Here is a 26,746-nt window from a genome sequence, read left to right as displayed (position 1 = left end):
TTTTTTCTTCAACTAAAAGATGAAAATTTTTACATGAGTTATTGATGTTGATGTACAACCGTTGAAATGTATTATTTTATTTTATTAAAAAATATAGAAAAAAATAGATTTGAAAATACTATTAATTCTATTAAAGAAATTTTGTATAGTTATTAAATAAAATATTAATAATTTATTTATTAATTTTTGAAAAAAACTGCCTAATAATTTTGCTTTAGGCCTCATAATGTGTTGGGTCGGTCCTGATCGGTTACACGGTGTGCTTGGTTGTAAGAGATCCAAGTATAGTAAAATAAAGATGGAGTAAATCACAAATGACTCATGTAAGGTGCTCTTAATTTAGTTTATAAGAATATAAATATTTTAATTTGGTACTCAACTTTGTAAAACGTTTTGTTGAATTCATCATCATCCAAGTCATTGTTAACATTGATGACATGTTTGTTAAGATGTTATCACTAAAAATAGTTATTGAATTTATAACACATTATCTAATTGGTCAATGAAAATATGCATATTTTAATGCATTTCTTAACTTTGTAAAAGGTTTCTCAAATTCATTATTATGTGAATGACTCTTAATTACTAAACACCGTGTGCGGTGATTATGTGCCCATTAAGTGCATTGCTCACTTTCTTAGTCATAGAGAGAAGGTTACATAAACATTTCAAACCATAAAACAAAAAGGAAAATTATGTATCATAACATTTGTCATCTTTTCTAGCACTTTATCTTCTTCTCAATAAAATTATGAAGAAGATTATTGTTTTTCTTGGTTTACTTCAAATAAGTGGAAATGTATATGTTGTTTGCTCTTGATCTTCCATTCTATTTTTTGTGTAAAATTGTCTTTTTTTTTAAATAGTAATGATAATGATTTAAACTAGTTTGATTGGTATGGTGGTAGCTCTGTCATTTATTTCATTGGATGGTTTTTGCAAAATATATACTAAGATGTTTATGAAATGTATGTTTGTTCAGTATAATTTGATCACTTCCTAACGAGAATTCTCTAATTTTTGTGAAAGCACGTGGTCGTGGTGTTAGTGAAAAAGATACAATGGTTAGGACCCATAACCTGTTGGATCTTTTATTGGTGGTATGCTGCAAATCTTAAACAATAAGAGGATGAACTTGATGATGATGAAGGTTACACAAATAAATTCCAAAACGTGTGTATCACACTAAGCTTTAGGTTCGATTCTCTCCCACCAATCAATATATATTGGATGCAAACGAGTTAACCGGCGAATCTCCTTCAGGATACTTTAGAATCCTTGAAGTGAATTGCACATTCACATCAAGCCTATCGATCAATGATAGTTTACAAAATAAAGTTTCTTCATTTACTCTCGTGCACTAGAGAAAAGAAGAAATGACTCAGAAATATTTTTGACAGAAATTTGATTCATGTAACATGAAAATTGTTTTGTTGGTCTTGTGTTTTTTCTGTCTCTAAAATATCTCTATTTATAAAGATACTCATACCAATTGGTGAAAGAAAACAACTCTTCAACTCATACCAATTAGTGAAAGAAAATAACTCTTGTGAAAGATTACAACTTTTGATAACTTAATAGATGCATTGATTTGAATTAAACCCAAACATTGCAACCACTTGACCAAGTCATACATTCAATCATTTAATTTTGCTACATTAATATAGCTATTAGAAAAATCCAAATATATTTTGGAAATTTCCCTAACAATCCCCCACCATTTTCAAAATATATCTAAGTCCGTTATTCCGGAAATCTCATGGTTTCAGATAAAGGTATCTTACGATTTGAACCATTACTTAGTAAATTATGTTTTCACTCATCCCCAAATAGATTGGTAGACAAGCTTTGAATCAACCATTCATTAAAACAAGTGTGCATAACTTACACATGAAATCTCGGTACCATTGATCGAATTATAAAAATGACACATTTGATAAGACCTTGTGTCTCATATCCTTTTCGTGATAATTTAAGAGTCAAGCTCTTGAACTCGGTGAAGCGGCCCAAGATACCATATTTACCATATTTAATAAGCATCTCAATTTAAACTTCTAATTCTATTTTCAATTAAACTATATTCAAGATATAAAACATTGAGTGCATTAAATATATACTACCATAAGTTAACAAGGCATGATCATAAAAATTTCTCATAATCATAAGGTGGATCCAAACATGTAAACCATCTACTTCTTAACAAATAAGAATTCATTTCATTTCTATTAAATAAACCATTTCTTCATAGTTATATTATAACTAATACATACACCATGAATTCTATTTGTTAATTCAAGTTTCATATTTAAATATGTTTTATAGTAAATCCAAATAAGTATCATAATAGAAAATAAACAATGAATACAATCATTAAGATTTTCTATCAGTTCCTTCCATAAACATTTGTCAACTTACAATAATTTTTAAATTATATGTCCAAATCATTTTTAATATCAAAATAAGCAAGAAATTGACACACACTTTTATACTATCATACATATATAATATGAATTAATCAATTTTAGATTTAATAACTTCTCACATGAAGCGTCACTATCATTGAGACATACACTTGATATTTATGATAATTTATTTAACAACTTTAAATAAATTAATGTATTAAATATGCATCTTACATATTCATACTTGTCAAGATTTAAGAGAGCAAAATTATAAACAAATTTTCTTCCACGGATCAATCATAAATTCTTGTTATTAGTCTAAAATCATCAACCATAGATAAACCAAAATTCATCACAACATTATATTTCTAATTCCATATTATTAATTTTCCACATCTTATGTCCATATTATTACATATGCATTCGAAAAAATAAAATTTATTATATATATGCATTTCAAACATGGATGTAATATATAAATGTATTAACACTTAATAACTTTCGGTGTTCAACCATGAATTTTCATGTGATTATTTTCAAGACTAATTAATTTTATTTTTAAAATCCAAACAAACAAAACTCATGCATAAACCATATTAAATTCACATACTTGAATATATTCAAAATCATGCATATCAATCTAACCACTTGTTAAATTTAACATAAACAAATATAATTACTTTGAAGAACCACATATGAAATTTAGAACTTCAAGTATATCATATATATTCATATAAATTAAATGTGTACCTTTCACCATGGTCAATAAAGTCCATCTCCTTTAAAAGTTGCAGTAATAAATAAATCTGATAATCAAAATTCGAACCTAAAGTTTGTTGGATCTTTTATTGGTGGTATGCTGCAAATCTTGAACAATAAGAGGATGAACTTGATGATGATGAAGGTTGCACAAATAAATTCCAAAGCGTGTGTATCACACTAAGTTTTATGTTCGATTCGCCCCCACCAATCTATATATATTGGATGCAAACGGGTTAACCGGCAAATCCCTTTCAGGATACTTTAGAATCCTTGAAGTGAATTGCACATTCACATCAAACCTATCGATCAATGATAGTTTACATAATAAAGTTTATTCATTTACTCTCGTGCACTAGAGAAAAGAAGAAATATTTTTGACAAAAATTTGATTCATGTAACATGAAAATTATTTTGTTGGTCTTGTGTTCTTTCTGCCTCTAAAATATCTCTATTTATAGAGATACTCATACCAATTGGTGAAAGAAAACAACTCTTCAACTCATACCAATTGGTGAAAGAAAATAACTCTTGTGAAATATTGCAACTTTTGATAACTAAATAGATGCATTGATTTGAATTAAATCCAAACATTGTAACTACTTGATCAAGTGATACATTCAATCATTTAATTTTGCTATATTAATATATCTATTAGAAAAATCCAAATATATTTTAGAAATTTCCCTAACATAACCATGCTATTTATTCTATAATTTCAAATGTTTTGTATTATTCTCATATTATCAACAATATATTTGATGAAAATATCGTTGCCATATACATCGTTTAGTAACGAACATCTATGAGATGATAAATTTAAAAAATATTTATAGAGTTAAAAACTAAATTAGAATATTTATAGAGTTATCATATTTATATTCTTATAGATTAAATTGAAAACGTCTTATTACCCCCTTTTAATTTTTCCATTCTTAGTCTAGCGATATAAAGGAAGAGAGTTATTATTACAAGTCTCTTTTAGTTTCTTAATACAAAGACATTAGTGGCAAGACGAAAAAGAAACAAAATAAAGATGCAAAATTTGAGAGAGAATCTTGTGACATTGAATACTTAATTATAAAGGAATCATTTATGTATATTAACCACAGAATGTACTTAATTATAAAGGAATCACTAATGTATTAACCACAAAATGCAAAGGTTATGACACCAAAGAAAGCATACAATAACAAGAGCTCCAAAGTACAAACATTATGCTAACTAATAAACTATGCCAATCACCAAGCTTCCCATATCAATCACCCAAGCACATTTATCCTAATTCAAAGCCCCACTCTTTTTTCCTTTGCTTTAGTAATCATTGTTATCTTCTCCAACAATCTTGACATGAATGAAGAATCACCCAATACCATACTCTCCTTTTCTTAGCTAATAAAAACCCAACATCTATCTCCTAATACTCAAACACATTACACTTTGTTTCTCACTTCAATTCAAATGGGTCATTTCTTGTTCAACTTCATCCTCTTCATTTTCTTATGGGCTTCCCCATTAGCACACTCTCGAACCACACCCTACACTACTCCTAAAACCACACTTCTCAATGTTGCTACTTCAATTCAAAAAACATATCAAGTTCTCAACTTCAAACAACAACAACATAAGAGTTCTTTTTCTCCATCGTCATCATTAGCATCAGCGTCACTCTCTATGCAGCTGCATTCACGAGCATCCCTTCATAAACCTTCACACGCTGACTACAAGTCACTAACTTTAGCAAGACTCGCCCGCGACTCAGCCCGAGTCAACTCCATAGTGACTCAGTTAGATCCAAATTTCAATGTAGAGAAACTTTCTGGACCCATTATTTCCGGAACGAGTCAAGGAAGCGGCGAGTACTTCTCCCGAATCGGAATCGGTGAGCCACCGAGTCAAGCTTACATGGTACTTGACACTGGCAGTGATATAAGCTGGGTACAATGCGCACCATGCGCCGATTGTTACCACCAAGCCGACCCAATCTTCGAGCCGGCTTCGTCGGCTTCTTACGCGCCGCTCACTTGTGAAGCCGCTCAGTGTAAATGGCTTGATCAATCTCAGTGCCATAACGGTAACTGTCTCTACGAAGTTTCCTACGGCGACGGCTCCTACACCGTCGGCGACTTCGTAACGGAGACTGTTACAATCGGCGCTACTTCCGTTCGCAACATAGCCATCGGCTGCGGTCATAATAATGAAGGTTTGTTCGTCGGCGCAGCCGGCTTGCTCGGCTTAGGCGGCGGGCCGCTTTCTTTTCCGGCTCAGCTCAATTCGACGTCGTTTTCTTACTGTCTCGTAGATCGTGACTCTGACTTGGTTTCAACTATCGAGTTTGACTCTCCGTTTTCTCGTGACGCCGTTACCGCGCCGTTACGGCGTAACCCAGAGTTGAGCACTTTTTACTATGTAGGACTCACGGGAATTAGCGTCGGCGGCGAGTTACTTCCGATTCCGGAAACGAGTTTTGAGGTGGATCCCACGGGAAGTGGGGGGATAATCGTGGATTCCGGCACGGCGGTGACACGGTTGCAGAGCAACGTGTATAATTTAGTTCGTGACGCGTTTAAGAGAGGGACTAAGGATTTGCCGGCGACGAACGACGTGTCGTTGTTTGATACGTGTTACGACTTGTCGTCGAAGACGAGCGTGGAAGTTCCGACGGTGGCGTTTCATTTCGGAGAAGGGAAAGGGTTGGTGCTTCCGGCGAAAAATTACCTGGTACCGGTTGATTCGGTGGGGACGTTTTGTTTTGCGTTTGCTCCAACGATGTCATCTTTGTCAATCATCGGGAATATTCAGCAGCAAGGGACACGTGTCAGTTTTGATCTTGGCCGTTCAATTGTTGGATTTTCCCCAAATAGTTGCTAATTTTTATTTTTTATTTTTTTGGTTACTGGATTGGTTAGAATGTAACCGTTACTACATAGTGATAGCATAGGATGTTGATGTGTTTTATTCTTTTCACGTGTGTTATGTTGTGCAATGAATGATGGGTCCATTTGGACAAGGGTGCAACGTTGGCAGGACCAGCTGAATGAATCCCATTAGTTGCGTTGCGTTGCATTGCATGTGAATTGTGAACAAGGTGGACGGTGGTAGTAAATTAAGTTTCTATTTCTTTCTTTGGGTTGGGGTTATTATTGTACTCCCTGTCTTCTTTTAAATGTGTTCTTTTTACTATGTACTATTTTAATTTATGAAATTTATTTAACCATTCCAAATTTTTAGTTCTGAACAAGTCTTGGATACTCTGCATGAGGTGTTTATGGGGTACTTGCTTCACTCCCATTATTCTAACTTAGACTCTCTGGCAATGGCAACAAAGCTCTAGCGGTGGCTTTTTTTTTACATTGTAAAAGAGTGTGTAAATGCAGACTTGGAGATAATATGAGGACAACAAACTTTCTTCTGTTTATGGGGAAAGGAGAACAATTTAGTGGTTGAATTCAAAGTCTTTATAATCAACTTCACTCAAATTAGAAGTGCTCGTTAAGGTCGGTGGTTGTAAGTTTTTTATTTTGATTTTAAAATCAAAATATATCTTTTATTTAATTTTATAATAATTTTTTTCTAAAATTCAAAAATTAGATAGTAGGTTTTGTAATTTTTAATTTTAAATTAATATCTGATCAACTATTTTAACAACACTCTACCCACCACAATTACTATTACCCACCTCCAACAATGACAATTAAATATTAACATCGCAATCCCTCCAACAATCACAATTAAATATTAACATCGCAATCGACCACGTACTTCCAACAACTACCGATTCCCATTATCACTGTCTATTACTTCAACTATTATTGATCACACTCCGGCCACCATCTCGATTGTCAATCTGGCTACACTCATATTTGATGTAATTGTTAAGACAAAATTTAAATTAGTGTTTTGATGTAAACAAATAAAAATTAATTAAGAAAGTTAATTATAATTTTAAATGATATGTTAATTTAACATGTATTTTTTAGTGTAATAATCAAAGATATGTGTCAAACACTACAAGCAAAATTACATTGAAAAATAAGCAAAAATACAAAGATAGAATGGATAACGTTCTTGACAAAAGTCTTGAAAACGAAGAAATTCTCCAGAGTTCTGAAACTTCAAGAACAAAATGATATCCTCTATTGAAGAAAAAATTGCTCATAAATTTAACAATCAGGTTATCAGTTTCTCCAAGGAATATACAGAATTCATCTCAGCAAAAAATCAATCCATAATGCAAAGGATAAAAACTATGGTTCATGATAAATTAAGCAAGTTCATTCTCAATAGTCAATAGTGATATTCTTCAGCTTGATTGGCAAGAACGAAGAACGTTATTGATGTATGCTTCAGTTGTATATCTTAGCTATATGTACAAGTGATAAAAGGCCATGACATACTGTCAATGATGGATAATTTGAAGGCTACATATTAGCTTCTTCATAAAGCAATAAAATGAATAATGTTCAGTCAAGAGCATTCTTATTTCAAGTCTAATTTTATCCACCAGCTAACACATGACAACTGGACCCTTTCCAGCGGTCATATAAGCTGTCGTAAGCCTCATTGAAGCCTATAAAAGAAACTCCAAGCTTAAGGAAAAAATAGATAATCAAGTGCAAAGCAAATCATCACTTACATACAATCATACTCGAAGGTCTCTCATTCACTTACTTAGAATCAATTCTGATTTTTTCTCATTTGATTTCTAGAATCATTTTGTTGTATTTATCTGTCAAAAGAATCAAAACTCAAACAAGTGTTGAGCTTTCTCAGATTCTGACAAAACACTTTAAATCATTATCGTGTAAACTCAAGACTATTGTATTGAAGATAGTTTGAGTAGCTTGTAGAAAATCCTTTTATGTGTAAAAGGTAAAGTATAAAAATCCTCTTAAAAGGTTGAAAGGTAGACTCTTGAAATCATTTTTGGACATAAAGGTAAAGTTGTTTAACAGATCAAGGTTGATCTGAACTGATGGTGTAAAAACCAATAACGTTATCCGTTTGAACACTTAGTGAAAAATCTCACAAACTGTAAGGATTGGACGTAACTCGAATTGAGTGAATCAGGATAAATCTTTGTGTGATTTATCTCATCTTATCTATATTTATTTACAGTATTTTGATTATTAAATTAAATAGATAACTTAAAATTGTGTGTTTATTATTAACCAATAACGTTATCTATTTTTCTGCTTTCATAACCAATAACGTTATCCGTTTTTATGCTTTCATAACCAATAACGTTATTTGTTTTATGTTTTCACTACAAGTATCAATCTTGAGTTAAAATCTTTAAGTTTTAACAACAACAAAATTAAAGGGTTAATTTAAAATTCAAATCTATTGCCATATAAATTGACATGTAAATTCAAACTCTCTTCCTTATAAATTGACATTTATACTTCAGTGATTACCGCTACGATAGCGATATTTGACAAGTATTACTTCAACCATTGTTATTATAATTTTATAATATATAAATTATTTTAAAATAATTTTTATTTTTAATTTTTATATTTGGTGAATTTATAGTAAGATGAGATAAAGAGTAATTTAATTAAAAAAATTAAACTCAAGTTAATATTTAAACTGAAAAAAAAAATTAAAATTGAATCTAATTCAATTTTTAAAAATTTCAAAAGTGAAAATCAAATGTCACTCCAACAAAGTCTAAAATTATTATCGTTAAAATTTTATTTATCTTTTGAACAAATTTTTTTAATTCGTTCTTTCTAAGATTAAGAGTGTTAAGACAAAAAGAGAGCTATATCAAATCCTAAGTCAATCAAATTAGACAAATGATAAGTAACTTAAATAAAATGCTAATTATTATGTATTATTAGCTTAGAATATATGTTCAATCATAGTTTACTTTATTTGTATTTTGTAATCATATATTATAAGATATTCACAAAATGTCTAAATGATTGTATACGATTGGACTATATAACTTTTTTACCCTAAGAATATTATTATTATTTGAATAATTTGTACCAAGTTTTATATTCAATTAATTTTATTACCAATTCTAAAGAACACCAAATGTCAGAAGTCATAACTTCCTATTAAAATTGTAAGAATTTAATAGAGTTGATAAATATAACGATGTCAAAGAGTTACAACGATGCGAAATCATATTTTGATTATTTTAGTAATTCATTCAAAATAATTTTTTTTTTAAATTAACTTAAAAGTTACTGTATTTAATATAAATTAAATCAAATTTTTTAATTTTTAAAATATATATATATATATATATTATTCTTATATTTCATTTTAGGATAATATTTTTTTGAAAATATTTTATTAAATAGAAATGAATATTCATTGTAATCTGATCACACAATCAAAGAGTCAATTTAATCTCTTAAAATAAAAATAACACTTTTTACCATGAGATTTCTCACAAAAGTAAGCCCAAATATTTTTGTGACTAATTTTAGTGATCATGACAAAGCTTGAACTAAAAAATTGAGGTGATTAATTTTTTAAAACTTTAATATATAAATAAAATAATATTGTATTATACATAAAAAATTTAAGTTATAAATTTAAAAAAATATATTGACGAAAACTCTTATAATTTATTATAAAGATGTAGTAGATTAAATTTTGGTTAACATTTTTAACAATTAAAAATTAGATAAAATAAATTTTAGTCTATATACTCGTAAATATACAGTGATGATCTCTACGCATATCAATTTATGTGGTGTAATGATGATCTACATGCACCAAATTATATGATGCATGTCATTTGATTAGATTAATTCATGTAAGTAGAAAAGATGCACATATAGCATGCCACATTCACATATTAGATTCAAATATACATTTCGACAAACCACAATACTATATTAAATGTCAAGTCTAGTTGAAATTTATCACACCCGATTAATATATATATATATATATATCAAACCACAATTATCATATAGACTTATATAATTTAATTTTCACAACTTTGTCACAATTAATAATGATTAATATTTTTTCTTATAAAATTTATCTACCTTCATACATCCAATCAAATTCATATATAAAAATTATTTCATAATGATATGTCACATTGCAATTTTATTTTGATAATTATTTTATATTCGTTCACACAAATATTATTTATCAAAGCCAATAAAATGAAAGAAGTATGTGTAGAGAAATTACCTACTAAGTTTTGCAAGAGTGTTAAGGGTTGTATTTGTTGCATAAAATAGATCTATTAATCAAATTATAATTCATATGTCTCATATATTTGTTCTATAAAATAGATCTATTAATCAAATCATAACTTAGATCTCTTCTAAAAAACTAAAAATAACAATATTTTATTTAAAAATAACAATTATTAATTTAATCAATACAAAATAATTAAAAAACAAAATTATACTAATAAAATCAAATAAAATACATTAAATTGATGAAAAAAAATACATCAAATTATTGCAGTGAATTAGATGTGCAAAAACCACTACGCGAAAAAACCTATTTTACAACGCTTTTTTAAGCCATTTACAGCGTTTTTTCAAAAAATAAGTGTTGTAGCATCCAACGCTGTAAAAGATACAACAACTCTTTTTAAAATAAAAAAGCGCTATAAAATAAGTAGATATATTGTGCGTTTGTTATACTCGTTTTACAACGTTTTTTGGAAAAAACACTGTAAAAGGTGCATTCAATAGATGCATTGTTATGCACCTATTACATCGCTTTTTCCAAAAAGCGCTGTAAAATGTGCATTCAATAGATGCATTATTATGCACCTATTACAACATTGTCTTTTATTTATTTTTTTCAAAATCTTTTTCATCCAGAATCAGTTCACAATCAATTCACACAATCATTTCACAATCAGTACACAACAATATAACTATATAACTTTATAATTTAACTTCATAACTTTCCATATTTACACAATCAGTTCACAACATATTCATATACATATTCACATATTGACAACAACACAAAACTATATACATATTCATATAACTACATATTCACAATTTTTCAAATGTGCCCTATTCATATACATATAACTATCAGAACTACATAGAACATAACTACCATATATTCATATAACTATCCCTTGCAGCATGCCATTTCCCAGCAAATCAAATAATTTTTATTTCAATCACATACTGACACCCGTCTTCCTTTATTTCAATTAGATGTCTTTCAGAGTATGTTGGACTAGAATTGTCAAAGTACTGTGCGATATAAAAATTGAACATAAATAAGTTAGAATCAAATATATACATAGTTTATATATGAAAATCAAATAATGAAAATAACGTACCGTTTCTGGTATTATAGTTTGATTCATATCAACAATCTCCTTCACGAATCACAATATATAGTACCCACAGCCGATGTTGTTAGTTTAACGAGTGCACTATAAAATAAAACATATACGTCAATAAATATTTGTGCATTGATAACAGTATAAGTTCAGCATGCATTTTAGTGAAATAAAAAACTAGTAAATACAATACCTGAAAAACAGAAGAACAATAGGGTTACAGCGCAGAAATACGAACAAAGAAGAACAGTGCAGAAATACGAACGATTCATAGGAGAGTAGGGTTCGCATAAACAAAGATGGTTCGCAATGACAAGGAGAATGAAGAGGAAATAAGCGTATGAAGTTTACGTAATGAGAGTTAGTAACAAGGCAATATTGTTTGTAGGGTTCGCAATGAGAAGGAGAATGAAGAGGAGGAGGAAACAAGCGTATGAAGTTTACGTAATGAAGAGGAAACTGAAGCGGTTTAGGGTTTATGGATAGTATTTGAATGAGAGTTGGTAGGGATAGTAACAAAGATGGAGATGATTTGCAATGAAGATGGTTGACAATATGGTTCGTATGGACAGTAAAGTTCGCAATGAGAAGGACAATGAAGATGATGAGGACTCTGAAGCGTAGTGAAGTTTACGAAATGAAGAGAAAACTGAAGTGGTTTACTGTTATATATAAAACCCTATTACAGCGCTATTTGAAACAGCGCTGTAAAAGATCTCCTTAACTTATTTTTTAAAAGCTTATTACAACGCTTTTTGAAAGAGCGCTGTAAAAGACCTCTTTAACTTAATTTTTAATAGTCTATTACAACGTTTTTTAATGTTAACTTTTTATTTGAAGTTAGTTATTTAATTAATATTATTTCATTTTTATTTTGACAATGACGTTATTGTATTGATTGAGAAGAGTTGTTATTTGTTCATAACTTTCAAGTCAAACACTACTCTATATAAAGTAATTATATAATAATTTTTTAAATATAAATTAGTATCTTATACATTGGTATTGAAAAAAAGTTAAATTTAGTCCAAAAAAATATTAAATGGTTATAAAATATTTTTAAAAAATTAAAATTTTATTCTAAAATGTCGAATATATTATTTTTACAGTTTCATATAATATTATTTTTAAAGTTTAATGTTAGTAAAATTTGTTAAAAAAGTGTCAGTAAAATATTTGTAGTAGTGTAAAATTTTTACTCAAATTAAAATGTTATCTTTTTTTATTGTAGTTATTTATTTTGTTATGGTTTATTATGTTAGTAAAATGTTATTTTCTTAAGAAATTGTAAATTTTTTCAAAAACCAAATAATACTTATTTAAAAGAAAGCAAGTTCATAATATTGATTTAATTCTGAAATATGTAATATTATATATATAAAATGCGTTAAGATTATTTTCAAAAGACATAAAACGTTAATATTTTAAAATGATATAGTAGAGTTGTAAAAAAAAAATGAAATAAAAATTACGTTGTCAATGTATATATGATAAATAAAATTTAAAGCATGTGAAAAATATATTCATTTTAATGTAATTATTTTTAAAAAAATATAAGTTAATTTTTAATAGCCTATTACAGCGCTCTTTCAAAGAGCGTTGTAAAAGACATACTTAACTTATTTTTTAAAAGTATATTACAAAGCTATTTGAAATAGCGCTGTAAAAGACCTCCTTAACTTATTTTTTAAAAGTCTATTACAACGCTCTTTGAAAGAGCGCTGTAAAAGACTTTCTTAACTTATTTTTTAAAAGCCTATTACAGAGCGCTCTTTGAAAAAGCTTTGTAAAAGACCTTCTTAAATTATTTTTTAAAAGCCTATTACAACGCTTTTTCAACAAGCGCTTTAAAAGACCTCTTAACTTATTTTTTAAAAGCCTATTACAGCGCTCTTTGAATGAGCGTTGTAAAAGACATCCTTATTTTATTTTTTTAAAAGCCTATTACAATGCTCTTTGAATGAGTGCTGTAAAAGATCTCCTTAATTAAATGAACTATTACAGCTAAATATTAAAATGCTCAATTCTGGCAGATCAAACAATAAAATTACATGAACTCAGTTCAGATTACATGGCTTATATAAAACAATTAAACACATTAAGATGTCCTTGTTCTTTTCCTGGTGGGATTCACATTTATTTGTCCATTAACGATACGAAACGATTGATTAATCCAAATTCCCTCATCATGATCATCTTTAAGATATAAACCATCATCAATTGAATCACTTTCATGTGGTTGTGAGGGTTCGTAAGGTTATGACAACGTATTAAATTTGTTTTTATTTATTTAAAGTTAATGATTTTTATTTAAAGCGCAAGTCTTTTACAGCGCTTGTATAAAAAACACTCTAATAGGTCATTTAATTATATGAAAGCGCATGAATTTTACAACGCTTTCACAAAAAGCGCTTTAAAAGTCATGTAACATAAGGTGGGAGCGCTACATTTTACATCGCTTGTGTTTAAAGCGCTAAAAATGCGCTGTAAAAACTATAAGAGAGAGCTTCCATTTACAGTGCTTTTACAAAAAGCGCTGTAAAAATGTTGTAAGCATTATGTGCAAGCGCTATGTGACCCTATATAACCCTACAACAACGCTTTTTCCACAGCGCTTGTTTGACCAGCGCTGTTGTATCCTCCGTTATTTTTAAAAAATTATACAACAACGTTTGTATTTAATAAGCGCCGTAAAAGATGCGCTATAAAATGTCATTTTTAGCGTAGTAAACAAATAACATGTCCCTATTATTTTGCCGATCTAATAAATAAATAAAAAATAATAATAAACATAAAATATTGTAAATATAATATAATAATAAAAATTATTTCAAATCAAATACATTTTTATAGAAAAAAATACATCAAAGTGCATGTTCTAAAACAAATAAAGTGTCATGGTGTTTTGTAGATAAAAAACAACACAATTATATTTTCTTAGCACCTCCTTCCTATTTTTTTCTCTCATCTAATAAACAAAAAATATAAATATAAATAATAATAATAAAAATAAAATATTGTTAATGTAATAAAAAAAAACTTGTCATTTCCTATTTTACCTCTAATCTAATAGGAAGTCGTTAACAAATTAGAATTAAAATTTATAAAATAGGAGTGACACGTTATTTTTTTTTATTACATTAAAAATATATTTTATTTATTTATTAGATCAGAGAAAAAATATGAAGGAAAGTTTGATGTATTTTTTTTTTCTATTAAATGAATTTTGTTTGATTTTATTATTATTTTTATTATATTTACAATATTTTATTTTTATTATTGTTATTTTTTATTTATTAGATCGAAGTAAAAATATGATAGAATTGTTAACAAAATAAAATTGTGTTGCTATTTTATTTGAAATATATTAGAGACACGTGATTTGTTTTGGCGCATATAGTCAACCACATTAATTTTGTATTTTTTTCCTTCTAATTTAAAATATTTTATTTGATATTATTAATATAACTTTGTTTTTTTAAATATTTTAATTATTTTTTATTAATTAAATTAATTAATTATTCAAATGTTAAAATTGAAAAGAAAAAAAAAGTTAAATATATTAGGTGGTCGCATCCCCAAGATGCGACCTCCTACTTGATACAAAAAAATAGGTTTAATTGCAATTTTAATCCCTCTATTTTTATTGATTCACGAAATTGGTCTCTTATTTTAAAAGTCAACAATTTTAGTACCTCATTTTAATTTTTTAACTAAAAATGACAACGTGAAATATTTTAAATAACGTGACATATAATACGATAAGGTAAAATGATTAACACCCATAAAATTAAAATAAAACGCAATAAAAACATAGCTTTCAACTTCAGATTTTTTTTATATTTTTAATCTAATTAATGAAATCTGAATAATTAATACATCTAAATAGTTCTATATCATATAATTGTATGTCACATCATTAAAAATATGTAAATTCTGTATTTTTTTTAGGTCAAAAATATGAGGGAGTGACCAAAACTGACGACTTTTAAAATACAGATATTATTTCCGTAAATTGATAATAATAGAGGGTTAGAACTACAATCAAACCAAAAGATTATTCCTTCTGTTGTTGCATCTAGAAGATGCGACTTCTTGAAAGTGCAAAATTAGGATAATTTGATATATTTTGTCCGAAGCATTTTGATTAACTTTTTCAATAAAGAGAATATTTAAATAAAAAAATAGATATTTTTAATTTTCAAAATGATTACCAATTTAATTTTACACCTCGGTACAAACAACTAATTAAATAAAAATAAAATTAGATAAAACAATTAAAAATACACTTTTAGGAGTCATAAAAAAATTGAAAAGATTGCAAGAGCGATAGAAATGTACTTGTTGAGTGAAAAGGGAAGGAGAGGAGAGTTTATTTGGAAAATTACCGCGCACGCCAATGTTGTCTGTATGAAGAATGTTGTGTTAGCCGTTAATAACTTTTGAGTTTCCAATCTCCAATCTCCAATCTCCATCCAAGTCATTTTCATTCATTATTCAAAACCCTAATAAACAATTCCTCCACCACCCTACCATACTCATTGACCTTCTCTTCTCCATTGTTTCCTTCGCCTTGCTACACACGTTTTCCCATCATTTTCCACTCTTTTTCCTCTCTTTTTTTTCTACTTACACATTAACACTATGTTTCTCCATTCCCAATGATGGATCATTCTCCCACTATCTCCTCTTCCTCTTCTGACTTCGCTTCCATACCCACCACCGATCAGGTTTGATGGATCATTTTTTACTCTATCTGGGTATCTACCCTTCTTTTTTTAGAATATTCATTGTGTTAGGGTTTACCCTTTTTATTTTAACTGGTTTTCATTCACTTGGAGTTCCCCAATTTCCCTTCAATAGCAATAAACTTTTATTATCTTTTTTCATTGTTGTCATTGACTTTGTTTTAACCGGTCAGTTAAAAAGACTCAGAGACCAAGTCAAAGTTTCTAAATTTAGTTGCTTTTGTGGTGATAGAATGCGGCCCGGAGTATGAGAAGTGGCGACGGGAGTGAAATTGTGACCGCGGACCAATCGCGGCGGTGGCATGATGTTTTTTGGTTAGGAATATTTGTGATCCATTTGATTGCGTTAGGATTCCTTCTAGGTGTTCTTGGCCTAAATAGGTTTGAGAAAGAGAATAGACTTAACATTGATAGGTACACCCCTGGTCTTTCTGGGAATGCAGCCGCCGGGTTAACCGAGACTTACTGGCCGCTCTATGCCGTTGCTGGTGGAATTGGGACTGTTCTTGGATGGAGTTGGATGTTGTTGTTGGGTTCTCGGGCTACTCAAATGATGAAGGTGTCCGTTCACATCCTTACCACATATCTGGCTGTTATCAGTGTTTTGTGTTTCTGGACTGAGCAGTTTTTCTGGGGGGTTGCTTTTGCTATTGGTGCTGCTCTTCAGTTCTTGTATGTTATATCCGTCATAGACAGGTATTGCCCTGAAATCATACTTTATATGTTTGTGTTGGATCATAGTTATTTTTCCTATTAACAAGTTCTTTCAATTGGCCCTGAATGTGTTAGTTCAATAATAGTATTTCGTTATCTCAATTGTCACCAATTCTGTATTCTTTTTGAACAGAAGTTCTAGATTTTTCCATTGTTTCCAATAATTTTGAAATTGCAATCTAGAAGTCAATAATGTACCTGTTGATACAGGTTTAGTTTTCTCGTAAGATGATGAATTGGTTCGCTATTTGTTCTTCATCAAAGTTCTGAGGTGTATATATTTTATGACAATTTCACAGTTGTGAGTCACTGTTATAAATCTTGTAATTCAAATATATTCTCTCGTCCGCGGAAATACAAATAAGCAGCCGTTAGTTCAGTTCCTTAAGTTTGTTTCCCCACTCAATGCATACTTTCATGTATTGTAGATCAATGTTGTTGGGGTATATGACTTTTGTAGTTTGGTATATTGAGCCGTTTCTTTTCCCCCTTTTTGAGTCTTTAATTAAGATGGTTCCTGGTGGCTTATTTTCTTCTCCAGACTTCCATTTACGATGTTGGTTCTGCAAAAAGCTGTGAAGATGGTTTGGAATCTTCCTGAGGTTATGAGAGTGTCATATGCATTTATGTTTGTTGTGCTTTTATGGATGGTCTTATGGTCATTTGGAGCAGCAGGTGTTGTGGCTTCGAACCTTAGTGACGGGGGACGCTGGTGGCTTCTTGTGGTGAGGTGGCAAGTTTTGCTCTTCATTCTATACTATATTCTTGTTTGGACTGGTTATGGGAGCCGATCGCTTAAGCTTTCCTTGTCTGATTACACAGTTATTACATTTCATGCTTGCAGGTTTTCTCTGTAAGCTTATTTTGGACAGGTGCAGTGCTCTGTAATACTGTGCATGTTATAGTGTCTGGGATGGTGTTTCTTGTTCTTTCCCATGGTGGTAGAGAGGCAGCTTCAATTCCTGCCAACTCCTTAATGAAATCTTTACAATATGCCTTAACAACGTCTTTTGGTAGCATTTGTTATGGCTCATTATTCACCGCTGCTATTAGAACACTGCGATGGGAGGTAACCAATCATTTGCTTTTGTCACAAATTGAAGTTAATTTCTTTATTTATAGAGACTCTTCCTTTTTATTTTTCTTTTATCAGCATATTGTTTTTTCTTTCAGATACGTGGACTTCGATCAAAGATTGGCAACAATGAGTGTTTGCTTTGTTGCGTTGATTTTCTTTTCCATCTTGTGGAGACTCTTGTTCGATTTTTTAACAAGTATGCCTATGTTCAGGTATGCTTCTGTGTCCATGTCATTAACCAGATTGTTGATTTTCATTTAAATGCATGTTTGGATTCGCAACGAAGTTGACTAAACCGCGGTAGTTCCGTGATCTTGTTGAAGCTTTAGAGTGTAATTTTTGCCAAAATTACTATGACTCTGTCAAACTCACAGTCAATTCAAACTTGCACTAATTTCTGAGGAGGAGTATGACATGGTTCATGGTGTGAATTACAGATTGCTGTTAATGGTAAAAGCTTTAACCATTCGGCTAGAGATGCATGGGAGTTATTCCAGTCAACTGGGGTTGAGGCACTCGTGGCGTATGATTGTTCGGGTGCCGTCCTGCTAATGGGCACCATTTTCGGCGGATTGATAACTGGAACTTGCTCTGGTGTATGGGCATGGATTAAATGGAGTGACAGAGTTATTATGATTGGGTCCACATCCATGCTAATGGGTATGGTTTTGGTAAGTTCCAATTTCCTTCTTTAAGTTTGTCAAGCTGCATGTATAATGTATAATGTTGAATGTTATTGTTTGTGTGTGGCTGTCTAGATTCACTGATGTAACTGCATCGCACAGTTCATATTACACATTCACTAAATAAGCTTTAAATAATCTCTGCTATTGATTTAGACCAGACAGTCGAGATGAGTATATGCGTCTACAAAAAATACAAAAAATCTAATTCCATGAATGTGGCATGAAATATGTAATTATGTTTTCAGGTTGGATTGGCAATGGTTGTGGTGGAGAGTGCTGTTACATCGATATATATTTGTTATGCAGAAGACCCTTTATTGATTCAAAGGTGGGATGCAGAATTTTTCAACCAGATGTCTGAGACACTACATCATCGACTTCAATATAGAAGCGCTCGAGCTAGGGAAGTTTTAACCCACTATCGACTCGATGATGATCGTATACGAGAAAACGCATCTATTTAAAGATTCACATGCATTGTTTTATTTTGTTCTACAATAGTTTATTTATGTAGCATATTAACATGGTGTGTTAAATTATTAGGAATAGGATAAAGTTTCTGGTAGTGTAATCGACAATGTTAGATTGGATGTGAGTGAACTGAAAAGTGCATTGTAGTGTAGAGGGATGAGTGAATATAAACTACAAAATGTACAGTTTGTTTTACTTTTTTACAAAAATAAAATAAATGAAAAGCAAAAGTTAATTATTGTGAATTTATGATGTTTGGATTGTGTAAGGATAAATGAAAATTGACAGGGGAACACGAGAAAAATGAATTGGAGTAGATTCTTGTTGGTGTATATAAATGCAGAATAAAGTGCACTATTATACGCATTCCAATTTGGTACACAGAATTAGCGTAAGATACACATTATATTACAGATACTTGTTCTGATTCTGACACACGCTGCTGCTACTATTCAAATTCAAATTCAAATCAAAGCAAACACCAATTATACACACTGTACCTGTTCTGATTTACCCAATGCTAAGGTCACTCAAGGGGTTCCTTTCAAGCAAAGATTTTTACTTTAATTAACTTTACCCTAACCATGCTCACCTACAACCCACAAAACATTTATCTTTGCTCTTATTATTGTACTTACTTGTCCTCAATCTTATCACATCTTATCAATCTCACCATTCACTCTTTTCCAGATGCCTCACCCTTCCAACGTATTTAGAGTTATAAAATAGATGTTATAGTATAATTTTTTTAAATACAAGTGAAATAGTTGAATTTTTATAATTAATCAGTATTATTATACACATTTATAACTAAATTTAATTTTTTAGACCTAAAATTTTGAGGCTTAAAACCTTAGCAACTTTGTACCTTTAATCTATTAGTTACATTTGTTTAGAGGAATTTGAATGGGGTGAAATTTTATTCTTTCTCTATTTTGGGAGAATTCAAAGAAGAGAAGAGAAATTCAATACAACTAAAATACAATTTAAATTTTTTCATGTCATTGAACTAAATATAAAATTATTAAAATTTATTAATTTTCTCTTTGAATTAACATTGTCTCTACTTTCATCCGTTTTATTAAATTTTTCATTCCTCTATATAGAACCATACAGACTCTAAATGTGAACAATTGAATTCAGATCAAAGTATCTTTAATCTATTGACTGCATGATTGCAAGATTATTTAATTATATAGAATCTAGGTCAGGGTTGAAGTAGCCCTATAATTTCAAGAAATGAATAAAGTATTTATTCAATATTAAATTTATTGATAATTAGTATTTTTTTATGATTTTATTTTTAAAAAAATACTATTACAATTTATAGACCAAAGTTGAAGTGATTATTTAACCTTTCTCATATCATAGTTGAAATTAAATCTTTTCATCCGTTATATATATTTTTTATTCCTTATCTTTCTCAATCTTATTATTCTTTAAGTAAAATTAAAAGAGAAATATAAAGTACGAAGAGAGATTTAGTGAAAAGTGAAAAAAGACCATTCAATTTCATTTTTTTTAATCTTATTTTATCGAATATACTGTAGTTTTCATATTTTTATATTTTGAACAAATATTACATAAACACAACTCCAGATTAAAAAAAAAAAATACGCACACACAACTCCTATTCTTTTATTTGTGTATTTATGTCAAACATTCTTAATTTGGTGTTCTGCCATATAAGAGACTCAGATTCCCTACAGTAAAATATTCATGCAGTTACACACACCACTTTTAATACGAAATCAAACGTTTAGATAAAAACTGTGTTTTAAGTTAAAACGATCTCAACCAGTGATCTGAAATTGAATGGTTAAGATCAGTTACATCATGTTTCTGTAAGTGCACTAAATCCAAATTCTCATATAAGAGTTGCTCGCAGGCCTGAAAGAGTGAGAACACAAAACGAAAAAGATCACATCTATGACTGTAGGATCCTAGAGAGAGAAGCATGCAAACAACCAAAATCTTCTCGTTATCCCTTTCCTATGCTCTGAATTGATGATGTAATTAATTTAAGGCTCCAAAAATAGGACAGATTTTAATACTATATTGTTATAAAATTTAATATTTATGTGGTATACAAAATTTTATATAGACGATAAATCACGATTAATTATATAAATATAATTTTTTTATATTTATATTTAATAAAAATAATGTATATAAATTAAATTAATTTATTTAATTAATGAATGCACCAAGCATTTAGTGGTAGCAAACAACAGCAAAATGAGTCATTCGTTGGTATTGATACGCAACACAACACTCTTCTTAAAGTAACATCAAACCAAACCAATCTCATTTTCATGCTAAAAAAACGGCATTTTCATTTTGTGCATCCACACACTAAGTTGTTTAACACAAAACTCATAATCATGACAATGATTTCCCAAATATAGTTTGTTGTTTGCAGTTAACTAAACAAAAATGCAAAGCTTCAATGCAACTGAACCAGCCTCACCATTTTATTCTCATTCTTCCTTCTTGTTTCGGTAAATTACGTTTCTTTCTGTTCATAAAACTTTTTTTACTATTCACACCCCCATATTTTTTAATAGTAGAAAAACTTGTTATTTAAAACAGAGTTTCTCTGTTTTGAAACAGGGGAGATGAATTCAACCTTAATCCAACGTCTTTCTTTGATCCTCATCCTTCATTCCAACAACACCATACTGTTGATTTAACATCAAGTCTCTCTCTCTCTAATAAACATATAATAAAATATAACAGTACCTTATTTGTTAATATTTTCATTTTTGTTTTTGTTTTTATCACATTCTAGGTTCTGTGTTTGGTGAAAAGTCTAGTAATGTCGCTGTTGTTGCAAATAACTTGCAGTATGGAACATTCAACACTGTATTTATTCTCTCTCTCTCTCTCTCTCTCTAATAATATATTTATATAAATAAATTTAGTGTATAACAATCAAAAGTATATAACAATGAAAAGTATTATCTGATTAAATTTGGGGTTGGAATGAAATGCAATGTTTTTTGTATAGAGGATTGGTTCAGCTTCTTCAGGCATGGCAGATAACACTCAAAACACTGAAGATACTTCAACAACAGATATTGATGATAAAAACAACAATCAAGTATTGCTTTTTCATTGCCTTTAATATTAATCTTAATTGCATATAAGTATTGCTAATATAAAATTAAAACTTGAATTCACATTATTATTTGTTTATGTATGTAAGTATGAAGGAGTGGTTATGTCCTAATATTGCAGTGTTTCTCGACCGTGTCTTGGTGCAATGGTGTTGAGAATGGAAACCTTGTAGTTGTTGATTCCAAGGATCAATGTAAGACTAAGGATAATAATGCTGAAGAGCACAAGGTTGTTACTTTTTTTGTATTGCATCAACATTTTAGTTTGTGACTTTGTGCTTCAATTCAAGTTATGTTTCATTATTGCTGCCATTACATTTATTTATGGATGTGGTTGCATTTTTCTAGTCTCTACGTAGGTTAGCGCAGAATCGCGAGGCTGCAAGGAAAAGTCGCTTAAGGAAAAAGGTAGTTGCTTTGATCCTAACATGTGATGTGTGTGTGCGCGCGAGCCTAGGTTATGCGATAGTATATCTCTCAAGAGAGCTATCCGACGGATTTGGATTGTGTGCAGTGTGACTATACGCAGTCAGTCACATCTAGAGTTCTAGACCGTTCTATATGTGGTTAACTGGATGAAGTCACGGGGTCGTGACTGCACACTACCTGAATCCCTTATCAAGCTCCTTGTTCTTCTTTTTGTGTCAGCTTAAAAGTCCTTACAAACTTATAAACCTTTATGAAGTAGCAAAATAAGAGACCTTCTACAAAATTGAGATGCATAAGGGGGCCTTATGACTAATTTAGATGCAAAGGTTAATGCAAGAATCTTATAATACTTATTTATTCATAAGTGTTTTTAAATGATAATCTTATTTGACACTTAGTCTTGGAAGAGATATTCTGTTGCATTGAATTGACTAAAATTATGTCTATTTTGTTAAAGGGACTGCAAATCTTGATGCTTTACATTGAAACATAACTGAATAATTTATAATTTTTGGTTTTAAATAGGCATATGTGCAACAATTGGAGAATAGTCGAGTTAGGCTTGCTCAAATAGAGCAAGAGCTTCAACAAGTACGTCAACAGGTCCAACAACTTACCTGCCGAATCATCTAAAACCAAAATTTTCCATTAGAAAAGAAATTTCTGTTTAATTTAATTTTGTTATCATTCTTATATTTTTCAATGAATTGCTTTATTTTTCTCCATAGGGTGTGTTTGTTGCGTCCGGAGTTACAGGAGATCATGGTCATTCAGTGGTTGGAAATGGTAATTCAGGTGAAGTACCTTGAGCTTCTTAGTGGTGGAAACACAGTGTTTGTGTTTAGTACATGTTTTCAAACAGAAACTATAGTACTTTTGATATTTTCACTGCAATTTATGATGTGCATTTCTTTAGAATGCATAAATGATGTACTTTTGAGTATGTGACTAAATGAAGTATTTTATTCAGGCACGTTCGCATTCGATATGGACTATGCGCGTTGGGTTGATGAGAATCAACGACTAATCAATGACATACGATCAGCTTTAAATTCACAAACGGGAGATAATGAACTGCATCTCCTTGTAGATGGTGTCATGGCACATTATGATGAATTATACAGGTTGAAGAGCATAGGAGCAAAGGCTGATGTATTTCACATACTTTCCGGTTTATGGAAAACACCTGCAGAAAGATGTTTCATGTGGCTTGGTGGATTCCGATGGTCCGAACTTCTCAAGGTAATTTATATTTAATTTACCATCTCAGCTAGCCAGAGTTTGAACACTGAACCTCATTCTCGGTTCGGTTTTATTCTCAGATAGTTAGAAACCACGTTGAGGCGTTAACAGATCAGCAGTTGATAGGGATATACAATCTGCAGCATTCTTCTCAGCAGGCTGAGGATGCATTATCTCAAGGAATGGAAGCATTGCAACAATCTCTTTCTGAGACACTTTCTTCCAATGCATCTGGAGATGTTGCTGAGTACATGGGCCAAATGGCTATGGCAATGGCCAAGCTTTCAACACTAGAAACTTTCCTTCATCAGGTATAATAATTAATTTTAAGACATGTAATCTTTGTTACCAAATATCTTGTTTTCTTTGCTTTGTGTGTTCTCTATTCTTTTAGATTGAGTTGCTGTTCTAACATTATCTTATTCCACAAATTAATTGTGTGTAACATTGTAACTATTGTTTTTCTTAGGCTGACTTATTGAGGCAACAAACACTGCAACAGCTGCGTCGAATTTTGACCGCGCACCAAGCTGCTCGTGCTCTCCTCGTCATAAATGATTTCATTTCGCGAATTCGAGCACTTAATTCATTATGGTTAGCATGTCCTAAAGAATACTAGGGAACTGACACATTATTCTAATGTTCTATAGTGCATCACTAGTGTTTAGGATCTCAGTGATGCATCGCTGCCATGTTCAAAGTATGAACCGGGCGAATAATCAAACGGCTTCATTGATAAGAAACCTTGTTTTTCCTTAACTGCTGATCTAATTACCTACATAATCATGTGTACAAGTTTTTAACTATTGATAAATGTTATGTATATTGTCACTTCAAGGGGATGTTGTGGACTGAAACTAATTGCTATAGATATATCATTCCAATTATTTTCTCATATGTTAACTTGATATAAGAAATTTTAATGTCTGCACTTCCATGTTTCTTTTTTCAATCTAGAATAGGTACAAAATTGCATTAAACAAATTTCAAAAGTTCATTCTATACATAGATATCATGAAAGTTGAATAAAAACAATAAGATAATTGAAAGAGAATTTTGTACAGCCTATTCTCGCTTATTCTTCTGCACTTTTTCTTTGAATGAATCATCATAACAAGCTAAAGTATTCAATTTTTTTACACTAAATACAAACTTCCTCATTTCTTATTCACCACTGGTCTATAGGTTCTTCTCCTCCTATTGTTCATTCTTGCTGCCAAAAATAAAAAGCATCACAATAGTGACTAAAATAACAATTTTCGCAAATAGTTCCAACTAACATAATCACTAATTTACTAACTCTATAAATGAATAAAAAAAAAAGATGAAAATTGTACCTGGTCTTTGATTTTGTCTGCATGAAACTTGTGGAATGAACACTCCAGTACCTTTACCATTCTTCCATAAGTTCACTAACCAAACAGGTGGTGAATCTGAGCTCTCTGTTTCCCATAAATAAAAATTTTGCGTAGGTATAATTGCACTGTTTAAATTGTAAATTAACCTGTTTGAACCATCATTAGTGTCATAATTAAATGTGTTGAAATTTTTGGTTTCAACTAAATCTTCATTGTCTTCTTCAGATGTCAAAGCCAAAATCCTCCTCTTAATCTCGGCATAAAAAATATCATCCTCGTTCTCTGTCTCTAACAAAACACTAGGATCTGAATTAATCTCCATATTAACAAGATTTAATATTAATAAACTTTCTAAGAAAATTATAAGTTTAGGCTAAAAGGTTGATGAAATAAAATTATAAATTATGAAATATAAAATAATTGGGTTAGGAGGTTTATGTATAATGTTGGAGGAACATAAGAGATAAGTATTTAGTGGTCAATGACTGTAAATAAATATCATTTTCTATAGTGTCCAAGTTGGAAGAATATGGTGCTATTTGGTACGTTAGTTAGCAAGTGTTTGATTATTTTATAATGATGTCATTGAAAATGTTGGCAAATTTAGTGAATCAGAAGAGTTTTTACGATTATTCTTAATGAAATTAATGGCATTATTATTCACCATACATCAACATCAGACATGCTCATGGTTTGGGTTAACATTAAAAAAATTAAATATCAATTTATGTATATTGCTTCTAAAATTGTCTTGATCGTGTTTTAAATAATAATAATATATATACGAAGGGCAATCAATTAAGATAATCTTGTTGGTGTTGGATCACATATTCACATCTCATAAGTCACTACTAACAATATAAAGGTCAAACTTATTACTATATGCTAATATTTGGATTGCTATAACTAATTTTAACTTGATATTGGTATCATTTCTTTATGGTAAATAACAATACATGGTTCAACTACGTGACCCATGCAATTAAATCAACAACTAGGATAAGATAAAAAAAAGAAATCAAACTAGGAATCTGTATGTGTATTATGATTAGTAATTGAGTGAATGAGTATTGCTATTTGATAGTTGATACGAGATTCATTCATACGAATTGTAAGATTGCCATTTTAAAAGAGATCCCATAGGTATGACAGGTTTTGAGTTCGATCGCTACTGGTGTCACGACAAATCTAAGTTTCTAAACAGCGGTTGGCTGAAGATTCTGTTGGAGAAAACCATTTATGGGCCCGCTAAGAGACACATTTATTGGGCTTTTCTTATAGGGCTTTTGAATACCACCAAATGGCACATCCACAAGTAGGGTGGGAATAGGCCAAATCAGACAAGGTTTTGAAAGGTCTCGATCTTTTTAAAAAGTATGGCTTGAACTGAAAGCCTATTTAAAAATATGTTTCAATTTAAAGAATTTAAATAGTATATTTT

The 26,746-nt window shown here is 30.3% G+C and overlaps 3 protein-coding genes and 1 long non-coding RNA gene across 7 annotated transcripts; 3 read left to right on the top strand and 1 right to left on the bottom strand.

Moving 5' to 3' along the window:
* The first annotated feature begins 4,312 nt into the window (after nucleotides 1-4,312).
* On the top strand, nucleotides 4,313-6,391 carry LOC101506410 (protein ASPARTIC PROTEASE IN GUARD CELL 1). The gene has a single exon (XM_004497059.4). It carries the CDS (start codon nucleotides 4,623-4,625, stop codon nucleotides 6,030-6,032), a length of 1,410 nt encoding a protein of 469 aa, XP_004497116.1. The 5' UTR covers nucleotides 4,313-4,622; the 3' UTR covers nucleotides 6,033-6,391.
* A 9,467-nt stretch (nucleotides 6,392-15,858) lies between these two features.
* Nucleotides 15,859-19,402, top strand: LOC101506087 (uncharacterized). The gene is made up of 7 exons (XM_004497058.4): nucleotides 15,859-16,190; nucleotides 16,441-16,904; nucleotides 17,464-17,647; nucleotides 17,767-17,991; nucleotides 18,096-18,212; nucleotides 18,438-18,671; nucleotides 18,932-19,402. The coding sequence occupies exons 1-7, from the start codon at nucleotides 16,122-16,124 to the stop codon at nucleotides 19,148-19,150; spliced, it is 1,512 nt and encodes a 503-aa protein (XP_004497115.1). The 5' UTR covers nucleotides 15,859-16,121; the 3' UTR covers nucleotides 19,151-19,402.
* A 1,995-nt stretch (nucleotides 19,403-21,397) lies between these two features.
* LOC101505539 (transcription factor TGA2.3-like) lies at nucleotides 21,398-24,784 on the top strand. 4 transcript variants are annotated; one of them, XM_073367034.1, is made up of 11 exons: nucleotides 21,398-21,658; nucleotides 21,771-21,856; nucleotides 21,949-22,022; nucleotides 22,168-22,260; nucleotides 22,398-22,505; nucleotides 22,625-22,684; nucleotides 23,231-23,296; nucleotides 23,434-23,491; nucleotides 23,676-23,947; nucleotides 24,028-24,258; nucleotides 24,417-24,784. In XM_073367034.1, exons 1-11 carry the CDS (start codon nucleotides 21,594-21,596, stop codon nucleotides 24,564-24,566), a joined length of 1,263 nt encoding a protein of 420 aa, XP_073223135.1. In that variant the 5' UTR covers nucleotides 21,398-21,593; the 3' UTR covers nucleotides 24,567-24,784. The 4 variants fall into 4 exon arrangements, with proteins under 4 accessions (XP_073223135.1, XP_004497114.1, XP_073223134.1 ...); XM_004497057.4 differs by having other exon boundaries at nucleotides 23,434-23,500; XM_073367033.1 differs by having other exon boundaries at nucleotides 23,231-23,308.
* A 175-nt stretch (nucleotides 24,785-24,959) lies between these two features.
* LOC101505214 (uncharacterized) lies at nucleotides 24,960-25,424 on the bottom strand. The gene is made up of 2 exons (XR_012162605.1): nucleotides 25,285-25,424; nucleotides 24,960-25,160 (listed from the first exon to the last, which is right to left on the bottom strand). It is a non-coding gene; the product is annotated as an uncharacterized lncRNA (long non-coding RNA).
* Between the last annotated feature and the right edge of the window lie 1,322 nt (nucleotides 25,425-26,746).

This window comes from Cicer arietinum, chromosome 4 (genome assembly GCF_000331145.2).
Source record: "Cicer arietinum cultivar CDC Frontier isolate Library 1 chromosome 4, Cicar.CDCFrontier_v2.0, whole genome shotgun sequence".
Classification (NCBI taxonomy): domain Eukaryota; kingdom Viridiplantae; phylum Streptophyta; class Magnoliopsida; order Fabales; family Fabaceae; genus Cicer; species Cicer arietinum.
Note: the sequence above shows the minus strand (reverse complement) of the source record. Positions and strands in the feature narration are given on the sequence as shown.